This window comes from Tamandua tetradactyla, chromosome 13 (genome assembly GCF_023851605.1).
Source record: "Tamandua tetradactyla isolate mTamTet1 chromosome 13, mTamTet1.pri, whole genome shotgun sequence".
Taxonomy (NCBI): Eukaryota; Metazoa; Chordata; class Mammalia; order Pilosa; family Myrmecophagidae; genus Tamandua; species Tamandua tetradactyla.
Window position 1 is genome coordinate 54,813,745 of NC_135339.1, and position 15,152 is coordinate 54,828,896.

At 36.2% G+C, this 15,152-nt stretch overlaps 1 protein-coding gene across 9 annotated transcripts in view; it reads left to right on the top strand.

Annotated features, from left to right (window-relative positions):
• Positions 1-15,152, top strand: part of LOC143654020 (uncharacterized) — a 549,535-nt gene that overhangs the window by 165,144 nt on the left and 369,239 nt on the right. For 5 of the 9 annotated variants that reach the window (XR_013161635.1, XR_013161637.1, XM_077125479.1 and 2 more), the window contains 2 exons: positions 12,026-12,115; positions 13,819-13,929. Coding sequence is in view for 6 of the 9 variants with exons in the window: in XM_077125479.1 (XP_076981594.1) it covers positions 12,026-12,115; positions 13,819-13,929 (201 nt within the window). In the remaining 3 variants the exon portion in view is untranslated. Of the gene's footprint in view, positions 1-9,340; positions 9,945-12,025; positions 12,116-13,818; positions 13,930-15,152 lie in introns of those variants that run through there. The other 4 variants (XM_077125481.1, XM_077125482.1, XM_077125480.1 and 1 more) reach the window with 2 other exon arrangements.

Consider the following 15,152-nt stretch of genomic DNA (forward strand, 5'->3'; position numbering starts at 1 on the left):
TGTTTTTTACATGGGCTGGGGCCGGGAATCGAACCGAGGTCCTCCGGCATGGCAGGCAAGCATCCCTGCCCGCTGAGCCACCGCGGCCCGCCCTGAAAGGATTTTTTTATAGCAGACAGTCCTGGAAGATTGAGATGGTGTCTCTCCCTAAAACAAAAGGCAGGTTTACTATAGTCTTAAAAGATAAGAGATAGTGTCTCCCTCTGTGGCAAAGTGTAGGCATGCTTTTCTGCCTATTATAAAATATTTTCCTAAGCATAGGATTCCTTTCTGGTAATACAACCAACTGCATGTGAAAATATGTATTTGGGTTTTCCCCACCCCATCATTTGACTGGGAGGCAAGGGGAAACTGATGCAATCATGCTTATCCTCATTCCTCTTGCTGTGCCATGAATAATAATGTCCTTTGTCTCTGACCCAGGAGTCTCGTGTCTTTGGCCAGTATCCATAAAACTTGGGTGGTTTAATTTGATAATTTGTAAGTAGGGTAAAATCTAAGACTCTACTGTTCTTAATACTTTTGTTGGCGGGTACGGGGGTGGGGCCTTGTTGAAGACCAGTTGACCGAAGACTTTGCCACTCTTGATTCAATTCCATTAGTCAGTCCTTCTATCTTTGTGCCAGTGCCGTGCTCTTTTTTTTTGACCACTGTGGCTTTCTAATAAACTTTAAAATCAGGATTTGTTAATCTTCCTACTTTGTTCTTTTTGGGGGTGTTTTTAGCTATTTGAGGTTTCTTTCTTTTCCAAATGAATTTGGTAACTACTTTTCCAAGTCTTCGAAGTAGGTTGTTATAACTTTGGTGTTGTGTTGAGTCTGTAAATCAATTTGGGTAGAACTGACATCTTAACTACATTTAACCTTCCTGTCCATTAGTAGGGAATTTGACACTTTTCTTTATGAATTGGCTCTTTACATTTTATAATGTCCATTTTCATCCCTGTTAATATTCCTTTTTCTGAATTCTACTTTACTTATTATTAATATACTTCATGTTTTTTTTAAAAATTCATGTTTGTATGGTATATGTTTCCATCTTTTTACTTTTGATTTATCTATATCTCTATATTTGAGGTGGGTTTCTTTAAGAGAGCATATAATTGGTTCTTATTACCACCTCTGTCATATCTACCAAACTGTCTTTTCTATAATTTGACTTATAATCTTTTTCTTCATAATTCATTAATGGAAAAATCTGATTTTGGAATTATTTTTCTCATCTACAAATTTTTAGATTTCAGCGTTGCCTGTCCAATTGTTTTCATTGATAAGAAACTTATCTATTCTCACAATTATTTGTAAGATGTTCCCTTTATACTTGCAGTTCAGGAAATTTACTAAAATATCAACTCTCTTTAAAAACTGTTTAATTTCTTTATATTACAGCTACACATGTGTGTACTTTTAACAAACCTGATTATATACTTATTTCTTTTTTGGCACAACATTTTTAAATTTTTCTTTTTATGGTTAGTTTCTATTTTCACTCAAATTTGTCTTGTGTTCCCACAGTCTTGCTCAGGTTAATCATTTATAAGATATGTATTCTTATATAGTTGTCTCCATGTTCATACTGTCTTATACATACGTACATATAGTCTTCAACAATACCTTTTGCTTATGCTTCTAAGTCAACTCGTATAGTTCTGATTCTTTTAATTTCTAAAAGCTGCATAATATTCCATGGTGAGACTCAACCAGCCGATTCAGTCTTCATCCTAGTAAAATGTTCTTCTCATTTGCTAAATTTGTCTCTGTTCTATCTATATTTTATCCTTCTGGAATTAATGTTTTTTTTTAACATTAGTTCCTCTGGATTCATATTCTAGATTTTCACATTTTTCTTTATATATTTGTGTTTTGCTTTGAGGAGGTATTCCTTACGCTTGATCTTTCAGGCCACTAAATTGACTGTTAACAATTTTATCTTTTTGTTCAGTTCATTTACTAAACTTTTTTTTATGACAAAAATCATGTTTTGTAGGTTCAGAAAGTGTTATCAGTCCTGTGATTAATTTATTAATAATTTTATTTTTTAATCAGATGCTCTCTGTCTGTTCTAGTAGTTTTGTTTTCCTAGAAGTTTCTTATTCTGGATGATCTATCTGTATAGTCTTCTCTCTAGCTGGATCCCCTAGTTGGGTCATTTTTCTTCCTACAACTAATTGAGACTCAAGTAAAAGCAATTTTGTCATTCATACTAATGATGCTTACTGAGCCTAGAAGTCTCCTTTTTGGGGGCTGTTTGCACATTGGTCTCTACCAGCCATGTTAGCAGGCATCTTCAGTCTCCTCTCAAGGCATCTGAAACATGCAGCTACCGAGGTTTGCGTTCCCCAAGCCCTATGGGCATAGAGGAATTAGCCTATCTGTTTGTCTCCCCAGCTGCTCTGAAAGGCCACAAACACCAGCAAATTCTTCCAGAATGCTTGTGGGCTGGTTCTGATGTTCCTCTCTGGAGTCCTTGGCTCTTTCAGGCAAAGTTCTCTCCAGAAAACTCTTAGTGATCACTCCAGATCTCTCTTCCACTAGGCCCTAGGCTCCATGCTGCACAGAGGTAGAGAAGTTTCACACAGCTCTATCAGTATGGATCCTAGAACTTACTCTTACTCCCTCTAAGCTTTGCCAATTGCCTGCCTCAGGAGAAACAATCCAATGAAGTTGACCTAGCAGGGTGTCTGGGTTCTCTTCAAGCCTCTATATTCCAGTATCTTCCTACAAGATAGATGATTTGAGTGTTTTCTTGTTTAAAGCTTGCAATAACTATGAGAAAAATATTTTTATCATTGCTAATTTAGTTAGTTGTTTATAAATCTTCTCTTCCAGAAGAACTTTGTGCGCAATGTATAAATACTGAAGGAAGAAAGAATGGAAGGGTAGAAGACAACATTCCAACCTTAAAGTATTCCCATGATATGTTATTCCATTAGGGAGAAGATCTTCATGTTCCATGCTTACTTCCAAAACTATGAGGATAGGTGATGTTTCAATGTAGTTTGTGGGGCTCTAAATGCTCTGTAGAGGCATTCTAACTGGAAGACCTATTTTTTATTTTTCTCTTTCTTGCTCTTTTCCTTCCAGAGTCTCTCATCCCAAAAGTAGTAACATTCTGTTCCAGGCCATAGTAAATATCCTAAAAAATCACAGCATCTTTTCCTATTGAGCTCCTAAAAAGCTTTATAAATACAGACATACCCTATCCTATTGTGCTTGGCTTTATTGTGCTTCACAGGTGTTGTATTTTTTTACATATTGATTTACATATTGAAGGCTTCTGGCAACCATGATTGAGCAAGCCTATCGGTGCTATTTTTCCAACCGCATTCTTTCTTTGTGTTTCTGTATCACAACTTAATTAAGGTATGTACATTGTTTTTTTTTTAAACATTAAGCTATTGCACACTTAATAGACTGTATATACAACTTTTATATGTACTGGGAAACCAAAAAATTACTTGACTTGGTTTATTGCAATATTTTTGCTTTATTGCAGTGGTCTGGAACTGAATCCACAGTATCTCCAATATATGTCTGTATTCTCGGTATACAACAGAAAGCAGTGGCTACTGTCAATCAGAAACTGCATTCTAGATGAAAACTCTTTGCCAGTCGTGAGCTGTGGTCTCACTCAGTCATTCAGCTTCCCTAATATTAGTTTCATGAATGGAGAGGCTAGACCTATATATACCAGTTTTACTATGATAATCAAATGAGAGTCCATATATGAATTCATTTTGAAAAATTTAAGGGCCTTTTTTCTTTGGGTGAAGAACAATATTTGCCATTCCCTACTCTGCAGACTTTTCCCTATCTTTCCAGGCTTTGTGGTTAACTTCCTCCTCTCTTGTTACTTTATATCACAATTTCATTTTATAGGTCTGTCTCTTCCAATAGATTGACATTCTTGTAGGCTGAGAATATATTTTACTTTTGTCCCAGAGTCTAGAACTATGCTTGATACAAAATTAATGAATGATGAATGATTGAAATCAGCCATATCATACTCCTGTTGTCCTTAGAATAAAATTCAACCTGCTGGTCATAGCATCCAAAGCCCCTTGTGATCAAGTCATTAGTTTATTTTTTCAAGCTTCATCTTGCCACTTTTTTACCATATCCCTCTACACTTCTTAATTATACCAAGTGGATAATTAGAACAACCCTGCTCTGTTCACTTATGAGAAGATAGCTTTTGAGACAGCATTACCTTTTGTCCTAAAAAATTCATGGTGATGATTCATGGCTCAACCAAAATAAACTCCAGACAGATACAACTATTTCATAAACTTTGTTGACAGCAGATAGCTATTCCATGTTTTAGGACCAAGAAACCATAAGGTCATCCATATCTTCCCTGGAATTCAGCTTTTCATCGATTAAATGATTAGATTATCTTTCAAGGCCTTTCCAACTCTGAGTATATAATTCAAGTTGATTTTTGAGGGGTAATAACATTCATTTCCCTTACTAATTAAGTCTAAATAGTATGGAACTAGTGATCATATTCTGAGTTAATTTTAAAGGCCATTTCTTTTTTTTAAGTGCAATTCTACTGAGATATATTCACATACCATAAATCATCCAAAGTGTTCAATCAGTGATTCACATTATCATCATATTATTGTGCATTCATTACCACAATCAATTTTGAACATTTTCATTACTCCAAAAACTACATATAAGAATGAAAATAAAAATGGAAGAGAACACCCAAAACATCCCATACCCCTTATCCACCCGCTTTATTTACTTATTTTTCTTTTTATTTTTTACCCATCTGCCGATACACTGAAAAAAGTGAGTATCAGCTGTAAGATTTTCATGATTACATGGGCACACTATAAAAGCTATATAGTTATACAGCCATCTTCAAGAATCAAGGCTACTGGAATACAGTTCAGTTTCAGGTATTTCCTAGCAATTCTAATCCACTAAAAAATAGAGAGAGATATAATACATAAGAATAACCTCTAGAATGACCTTTTGATTCCATTTGAAATCTCTCAGCCACTGAAACTTTATTTTGTTTCATTTCTCTTCCCCCTTTTGGTCAAAAAAGCTTTCTCAATCCCACGATGCCAGGTCCAGACTCATCTCCAGGAATCATGTCCCATGTTGACAGGGAGATTTACACCTTTGGGAATTATGTCCAACATACAGGGAAGGGCAATGAGTTTACCTGCCAAGCTGGCTTCAAGAGAGAGGCCATATCTGAGCAACAAAAGATGTTCTCTGGAGTTGACTCTTGGGCATAATTATGAATAGTCTTAGCTTCTCCTTTACAGGAATAAGTTTTATAAGGGCAACCTCCAAGATTGAGGGCTTGGCTTGTTAAATTAGAGGTCCCCAATGCTGTTGAGAATATCAGGAATTTCCCAGGTGGGGAAATGTAATATTTCCATATTTTTCTCCTGTTCCTCAAAGGTCATTTCTTTTTAATGAGTTGACTGAGGCAACATGGTGCCTTTTATTTAACCTGATAACAGTAGTGGGCTAATCCTGTCAATATTCTTCATCTTCAGAGGAATTTCAAGGCTTGGAGGAAATCAATAATTAAGAGCTTATCAACAACAAATTTCCTTTTTAGAATGAAAATAGACATGTAGTAAAGTAAAGAGTTTCTTTAACTCTCAAGTTTCTTCCCAGATGTAATGTCTCTGTTTCATGATCAAGTACCCATGATGGAGTACTAATCTTGCTTTCCTCCTTGCATCAGCATATTTGGGAATTGTTTCTTTTCTCTGTGTGGACCCTTGATCAGTTTTAGTTCAGCCCTGTGCATTATAGTCTTCTGATGTACATGCTTGACCTTTTCCAGAAACCCATTTCGTTCTTAAACAGCTTCTTTCCGGGAATCACTAAGTTGTTTTTTTTGTTGTTGTTCTGTTTTGGTTTCATTTCACTTTGGTCTTCTTTGAGTTAGTATAAAGTAGCTTGCTTTTGGGGTAACAGAGATTTGGGTTTTATTCACTAGTTCTGTGACCTTGAGCAACTGGCTTAATTTTCTTGAATCTCAGCTTCCTACTTAAATCTTGCAAGGGAGTTATGAAAATTAAATAAGGGAATGTATGTTAAATACTCTGCCAAGTATCTGGTGTGTGATAGGAAACAGTGAATTCAGACTCACCATTTCATATGCCCCTGCCCCCTCCTTTCATAATGAATCCTCAGGTTTCACCTTAACCACTTTGAACTTTTACTTTACTTTGCATTTGTGTTTATTTCCAAATAGGTTATCCTAATTCAACCAAGAAGAGTCAATTAAAATTTTTCACTTAGGCTATTTCAAAGCTTGAAGACTAGGTATGCAATAAAAAGGCTATTTTATGTAAGAGAAAATTGCTATTTATGGTCTCAACCTTATCCCACCATTTACCAATATTTTTGATTAAGCTTTTGTTTCTAATATTTCCTGATAAAATGAAACTAATAAGGGTTATCTTTAATGTTTGTTTTGTGTCAAAATGAACCAAGTCAGATCCACTAAGAGGTAATATAATATATAGGTGAGAGCAAAGATACTGGGTATATGAGTAGGATATTTGTGGATTCAAATCCTGGCTCTATCACTTATTTGTGGGATGAACTTGGAAAAGTTACTGAACTTCTGGGCCTCAGGTTTCTCATCTTTAAAGTCTGAGTAATACTTACCTCACAGAATTGTTATGAACGTTAAATGTACATACACTCACGCAGACATACACTTAGAAGATTCCTTGAACACAGTAAGTACCACATAAGTGTTAGCAAAGAGCATCATCGCTCCTATTACTAATTCTACATATGATGTCCACTGTAACAGTCAAAATGATAACATAAAAGGTTTATATTTCTGGTTTGTAAAGAAGACCATGCTGGTAGGTGGCCAAATGGGAAGAGCATTTCTGCTCTATGAAGTTTTCCAAAGACCTAGATTTCATCTAGTTTGTTGGTCTATTCCCTAGAGCTGGGATTTGCAAACTTTTATCTGAAAAGGGCTAGATAGTAAATATTTCAGGGTTTGCAGGCTGTATGATTTCTGTTGCAATACTTAACTCTTCTCTTGTCATAGGCAATATGTAACTGAATAGGCGTGGTTATGTTTTTGACCCCTGCCCTAGAATACCTAATGCCCTCAATTATATGATGTGTGCTCAAACTGTCCCCACAACCATTTTGGCCTGTGACAGACAGTAGGAAAGGAAGAAAGTAGTGGGTAACATCTTGCTTTTAAGGCTAGCATCTGGAATTTGCACGCTACAATTAGCCTTTAAGTCTCTATTAGTCAGAAATTAGTCCTGTAGCCATCCCTGGCTGCAGGGGAGGTTGGAAGATGGAATGTGCAGATGGATTGCCATGTTCCCAGCTAAAACTGTTCTTCAATAAAGAACAAAGTTAGAATTGGTAGGGAGAGGCAATTAATAGGTTCTATGGAAAGTATGAAAAATGCTGTAATAGAAATACATATTTGGGTGTGTGTGTGAAGCAGCGCACAATATGGTCCTTTATAAAGCCAAATGTACAAATTTGTTTGTATCACTTATTAAATCTGATACTGTTAACTCTTTGGCAAGATAAGAATTATTCTTACTTTATAAGTGATGAAATTAAATCTCAGAAAAGTTGAGATTTTTCTCATTCACTTTGCTAATTGTTGTCAAGTTATGCCTTCAACACCAAACTCTATGCCTTTCTTGTTCCAGCCAAACTCCCTTTAAAATGTAAAACTATTTTCTTGAGTGCTATTAATCAGCCAGTGCTACTCTGTAATGAGACTGGGAACCATGTATTAGTTTTCTGTTGGCTGCAAAAAATTGCTACATTGAACAATGCCAGTTTATTATCTTACAGATTTTACAGATCTATAGGTCAGAAGTCTTGACTAGGGTCTGACTGAGTTAAAATCAAGGTATCAAGTGGAATAATTCCTTTCTGGAGGCTCTAAGGGCAAATCCATTTCCTTGCCTTTTCCACCTTCTAGAGGAAGGCTGAATTCATTGGTTATGACCTCTATCCTCCATCTTTAAACCCAGTAATGGCAAATTGAGACCTTCTCATGTTATATCTTTCTGTCAGAGAGAACTGGGAAAGGCTATCAAATTTAAGGATTATGTGAATAGATTGGGCCCATCAAGCTAATCTAGGACAATCTCCATATTCCTTAATCACATTTGCAAAGGCCCTTTTGTTATGTAAACTAACATATTCATAGATTCCAGGGTTTGAAGTGTGGGCATTCTGTGGGACCATTATTCTGTCCTACCATATTAGACAGATTCTTTTACCCTCCGCTTATTATCTTCCCTTCTTATAGTTTAATGGGATGAAGTAGAATATTTGGTTTAAGTATTTTGAAGATTTCTAAAATAACAGAGTAATAAGGCTGTCTTCATTAAGAGATGATCCTAACATAAACTAGAAGAAAAGAACAAAGATTTGGTAGCTAGTTCAGATGCTATAAATTTTAGAGTGTACAGTTACTACTGTTCAGCCTCAAACATTAATGAACCACGGCTTTTTACCTGAAGCAGTATATGTTACTTTCAGAATGTAAAACTTGATTTGGGGTGGGTAAGTAAGTAAAAAAATTTTAAAAATTGCAAAATGCGGTTGCCGCCCTATTTCTTACAGTATTCCATTTAAACTAAATATAAACACTATATTGAGTAAAAAAAAAAATGGTTTTTCCATTTCTGGGTAACTTGAGGACCTAATCTGTATTCTTAATTCCTAATACGGGTCTAACTGCATGTTTTCTGACTAAAGCTGTAATTTCACAGAAAGCTCTCTGCTGTACAGAATGTAACCAGGGTCTTCAAGCTGCATGCATCTTGTGTACCAGGAACTGCAATTCCAGCAGAAGTCCTGGTGGTGGTTATTTACGTGTAACAAATCAAAATTTTAGATGTAAATTGGATGTGATAATCCTATTGAATCACAGCCTAACTATACTGCCAATAATAAAACCTGTTTGTGTTTAATGTTTTACGCAAACATTTGCCAATCCTACAAGGGCAAACATGTAGGAGCACTGAATTTGATATTTGTTCAGAAGATAAAGCCTTAGACATTTTCAGTATGAGTAAAATTCACACCCCAAAATATCTTAAAATGCCTTTGCATAGGAGAGATTTAGCATTTTTTCCTCCATTCTACTGGCTATGAATCTTCTACAGGGAAAAGCAAGTTATCTTGTGAATTGTTCATGTGATAGAATGCCTTCAGTTAGGATATCCTTGGAACTGATTTCTGTTACTACATAATAGTTGATAAATGGACTCCTTTATGAAAAGGTAACAAACAGAATAAGGTACCATTATCGCATTATGCCTATGATTCTTCAGGGTTCATGTTCAGCTGACTTATACTGGAAATGTGTTTGGAACACACAGTTGTGTAGTCCTAGAGTTCTAGAATCAAGGAGTCATATATAGGGAATGAGGTGATCTTGGACATTGTAGTAGTGGGTCCTAAGTCCAGATATACCTTTAATTACTTAGGAGAATTTTTAAAATACAGATTCCTGAGATCTATCATAGACATCTGAGCCAGAGAACTTTGGGGAATGGGGCCAGGGGATTGAGGTGCATAGTCAGGTCTGAGAATAACTAGTCAAAATGAGTTTCACCTACAACATGCCTGACGATAGGTTATCAAATTTCTGCTTGTACAACTCCAGTGATGGGAAACTTACTAGCCCTGGAGAAACTTCACTTCACTTTCAGAATGTAGCCAGTGCTGGATATTACTTCTTAGCACTCAGCAGTCATTTCTAAACTCTTTTGTGTTTCCATCTGTATCCCAGAGGCTGACAACCAGTTCCTGGTAGTCAGTCAGTGCTAGCCAGCAGTGATGTGATTTTCAACAGCAGGTCTAGTGTTTATTTTTAAGTCTTTTGGATGTCAAAAATTAGTGGATGTAGTGGTGGCTTCTCGACCTGACCCTGATCTCTGGATTGCTGGTGTGAGTGTCTGTTCTCCAGTTTGATTGCTGATACAGTGAATGGGTACCCCCAGACTTATGCCAGCACAATTCCACTGGTGTAGTAGCTCCCTTAAGGGGTCAGTTCTATGTTGTTCTGAAGACATTTCAAGAGGCCAGCCTAGAGCCTGCTCCTTCAGCCTTTCCAATGACTTCATGAAACTTAAATTCTTGTGCTAAATTCTGCCTAAATACATGAAGAGCAGTTTCTATTTCCTACACTGAGCCTTGAATAATAATATAGCCTTATGTAAAGAGGTTTTTCTGGACATGAAAATTAATTCATTGTATCTTTGACCCCATTGGTTCCTATTCTGTGTTTTTCTCTAGCGTAATGTAGAAGCCCCTTGCTCTTCTTCATAGAAAACTTTGGATATTTATGATCAAATGTCTACTAAACTTCCAGGCTGAGTACCCCTAAGTTCTTCTACCATTGTCTGTAGAGCATAACCTATAGTGTTCTTCTTAGTTTTATTGTTTCTCTCTGGATATAATTTAATTTGCAAGTATTCCTTTTAGGCTGCCCACATTAGGCACAATAATTCCAAGTGTATTCTGTGTGATTCTGGAATAGAATGGGACTACCCCCTCCCACATTCTAGACATTCTACTTCTATTAATGTATCCTCTTCACATATTAGCTCTTTTGGTAGCCTAATCACACTGTAAACTCATTTTGAGCTTCTTGTTCACCAATACTCTACCAAGGTTTAAAAAAAATTATTCATTTTCACTTTTGATATATGTGGGCTGTCCTTAAAGTCTAATTCACCCCTAAATATGTCATTGCTCTTTATGATTTATGTTCAGAACTCTTCATTTTACCTCTACTGAATTGTGTCTCCTTAGTATTATGTTTTGCCCATTGATTCACTCACCTATAAAATTTCAGATTTCTGTAATTTCACTTATTTTCTCTCCCAAATAAATTTTGATCGTGACTTTCATCAGGGTCAATTAATTAAACTTTGAATGGAATAGTTTAATCAAGAGTCTTCCAAGGTGGCAAAGAGTCTCATGAATCCTCTACTAGAAAATAAACTGCTCAACAAGTTGTAAGCCTACTCTGCACTATTGTTTATCTCATACTTCTATATCACTCATCCATTCTCATAAACATAGAATGTTAGAGTTGATATATTAGAGATTATATAGTATAATATTTTCATTTTATAAGAAAAAAAGGGCCCTGGGAGGGAAGGGACTGGCTCAGAACTATATAACTTGTTAGTTGGAGACCCAAGACAAGAACCAGGCTTCTTAACTTCCAACCCGGTGATTTTCTATTTAGAATGCATCTCTAAGGGAGAAAGAACAAATGTAGAGCTTTCTGTATCACTTTGTGAGTGAGTGTGTATGTTCATGTAGACCTTTTCCCAGAGCCTTCATGTATATCAGAGAATGGGAGGAAGTGAGTTTGTTAGAATGCACACCAGTCTCTGTTTTTATATGTCAGTAACCGTATGTAAATAGAGACTTACTCTCTGTCATCTTCCTTTAACATAAAAGTTCCATAGTGATAGAGTATTCAATCCTCAACGTCTTTCCACAGTGAATTTATCAGATTGATATCCTTTTTATGCAAACACTGAAGAAGGAAGAGATGATGGGGATGTCACTAGGGTTTGATCCTGAAGAGACACAAGAGGAAAATAAAGGAAAGACAAGCCTTCCAATAACATCTTGTATCTACTTCATTGCTTTTTCTTGACCTGTTTCAGGGTCTTTTCCAATGCAAAACTGGTAGCTGAAATCAAACTTCCATGTTGCCCAGTGTGGTATTAAGAAATTCTCAAATTCTGTGATTAGTTTATATGGGATATTTGGGATCACTTCTTCAAGAAAGGGCTAGCAGTCCTGGTAAGTAGGAAGAAGAAAAAGCTGGAAGGTAGAGGAACATGGATTAATAAAAGAAAGGAAAAAATCACAAAAAAGAGAAAGAAGGAAGTGATTCAGTTAGTACTCTTTAAAAGAATTTGCTCAGTCTACTTTTATCAAGTATCTGCACGTGCAAGGAACCATTGACAAAGACATCATACAAACCCTTGTACTTTTCTCTGCAGAAATCCAGTGCTTCTGGCAGTTCCCTAAAACATCAGTTTATTATCCCTATGAAGAAGAAAATTCAACTTGTCTGGCAAGAATATTTCTAGGTGAGCCCATGGTGGCCCCTATTGATCACAGCTTATTTTTGAAGTACTCACGAAGACACTTTTCAATAACTCAGTACAGAATTTGGACTGAAATCCACTAAAACACATCAGTGCCAAGTATTTGTTCTGCTTTTGGAAGAATCAGACAATTGCCTGTGCTCTTGTTTTTGTTACCATTCAAATCCTCAGAGAGGATCAATAATCTAATTTGAAAGTTTTATTAGTACCACAATTTGTAGTTAAGTAAGTAGTAAAACACGTATTTATCAAGGACTCTGTGCTAGTTTAGGTACTGAGGTATCAACAGGGAGTAGGATATATGCTTATGCTCAAAGATTTGACCTTTTTACCGCATTGTATTTAATTACAGTAAATTGTGATATTCCAGTAGGGTAGCATAGGTGCTGAAGAAGTCTAAAATGGTGGAAACAGTGGTAAAAGTTGTCTAGACCTGACCTCATTTAGAGGAGCTAAATGATAAATTATATCCTCTTCACTTAGTTTAGTCTTCAGTATCCTTATTACAGTATTAGTTCTACCTTCTTTTAGTTCTATCATGCTAGAAAGAAAAGAAATCTAAGGTAACAAGAAGTTTTCCTTTTTCTCATCATTTAACCCTATACTGCTCCCTTACTTGTTGCCATAAGCTTTTTAAAAGCCTTGCTTATTAGGGAATTAACTTTCCCTAATGGTCTGAGCTATTCTTTTAGGGTCTGGCATTTACTAGATAATTTTGGTCAACCATGTAGGGTCATCCACTATTTCTAGCAACCAGGAGGTTGAAATTTTGAACAGGGGGCCAGGGGAGACATTATTGATTCAGTAGCATTTGAGTATATATATGTAAACATGTAAGGATTAAGTTGTCCTTACTCTTTTGGTGTCTCCGTCTTCACTGACATTATGCCATGGACAGCTACAATATCATTTTGAGTGACTAAATTAAAAAGTCCCCTATTGTTGGACATTATAAATAATTCTGAGAAGAATAAGCAGCCTTGTGATCATGCCCATTAGTATATTTATCATTAAATCTTAGGAAAATTTTCTGGAGTAGAAGTTTTGAAAATAAAGATATATGTATGTGGGTATGTATAGATAGGTAATTGAGTCTCATTATTAGTGGATTCTGTATATGTGAATTTGCCTACTTGCTAAAATTCATTTGCAACTCTAAAAGTACATACTTGCAGCTCTTCATGCTAATTTGCAGACGTGGACAGTGTGGCAAAAAATTTGAGTCACCTGATACAGATGTTCCTAGATGAGATTGAACCAGGCAACAGCCTTCTTGTTTCAACTCTCACATTGTCAACAAGTGTCCTTTTTGTGTTATAGTTAGACCCTTGTTTTCCACATCTTTGTTTTTTGTTGGTGATTTCACTATTTAAAATGACCTGAAGCATAGGCTTGAGTTATAGTGCTGTTGGCCATGAGTACAATGTAAATGAATAAAAAATATATATTAAATAAGGGCCTGTAAACAGAAACACACAAAAAGTAAGGTTATGTTTTGATCTGCTGACAAAAAATGTTATGACCAGAGGCTTGCAGGAACCTGACCCATTATTTCCCCTGGGAGCAATGGTTTAGTATTTGTGAATTCAGTGTTCCCGGCAACTTTATAGTACACAGTTATTGCAAATAAAAAGAATTGACTGACTTTTAATCATTGATATGTGCTTTTACCATTGTTCTCCCAGAAGTGAAAGAGCCTGGAATTGGAAGATGGTGTTCAGGTGCAGATTCAGAGAAAAGTGGACACATGAACCTGGAGCTACACGTGGTGCTAAGACTTCTACTTCAAAGTGAAGGTAAGTCTTCAGTGTTTTCCTCCCAAATTAAGGGGCATATAAAGGCTGAGGCCACAAGTGTGTGTCGCTAAGGAGGCTCAGGCCTGTCCTTTACCTTCTTTACCTTCACAAGGCATATGTACGTTTATGAGTGTGCTTTTCAGGGTTTTATGAAATGGATATGATGGACTTTGTGGCTGATTTACATAGTTATAACTAAGATGTGCACACCTGGAGTACAAAATCTCCACCCCTCCCTTAAGTAGTTTTTCTTAACCAAATTGCAAATGTACTAAACTTTTAAAGAAAATGGTTTGCATTTTAGAATATCCTTGCCATAAAAATATGAGTGGATTGAAAATCCATTAAGCCCCAAGAAGGACTTACTCAGAAATTCTGTAACTGAATCATATAGTTATTAAAAATGCAAACCAAAGTGATCCTGAAAGAGTGCCTTTCAGAAAAATAGCAGGTCTGTGTCTCTTTTGTATAATCTTGGTGCCCACTCAGGCATGGTGAGGAGGCCTGAGTGCTGAGAAAATTTGTTGTCATGGTCACCACTGATGAATTCCTATTTCGGAAGACCTCACAAACAGAAAACTGACAAACTGAAATCATCATCTTAAAAATGACCTCTTCTGAGTGCCTTTAAGATTACAGATGATCATAGCTTTGACTGAGGTTTATATGTGAAATTGCCATAGATGAAAGGTTTTTTGACATTCTGCTTTTCACCTCCTTCACCTCCACCACTTATTAAGCTTTCTGGAGTTAACCTGTTTCCTTGGAAATCTATGGGCAGGTAGTAGTCTTTATAAAGGTGCAATGAAAGGTGCATGGACAGTGTGCAGCCTGCTGTGAATAGAAATGAGCTGCAGTGTCCACACTGAAGAGTGTTCCCATTGTCTTTGTGGTGTTAAAGTGGAATGAGACTCAGAGTCAGAGAAAACTAGGGCTCAAATTTAGATTTTGCCATTTTATTAGCTTGGCGCAAATGACTTGATCTCTCTGGGCTCCAGTTTTCCATAAATTATGTGGGAAATGTGGGTAATAATAGTTACCTGGCAATACTGTTGGAAGATTGAAAATAAATGATACATACATAGCCCTTGTCCAGTAGTCATTTCCTTCTTCTTTGATAAATATGACTCTGAAGACATCAAAATAGAATGGCATTAAGGTATATATTTTTTCCAAGATTGGACTTTTTTTTTTAGAACATTTTCTTATCAGCCAGGCTGTAC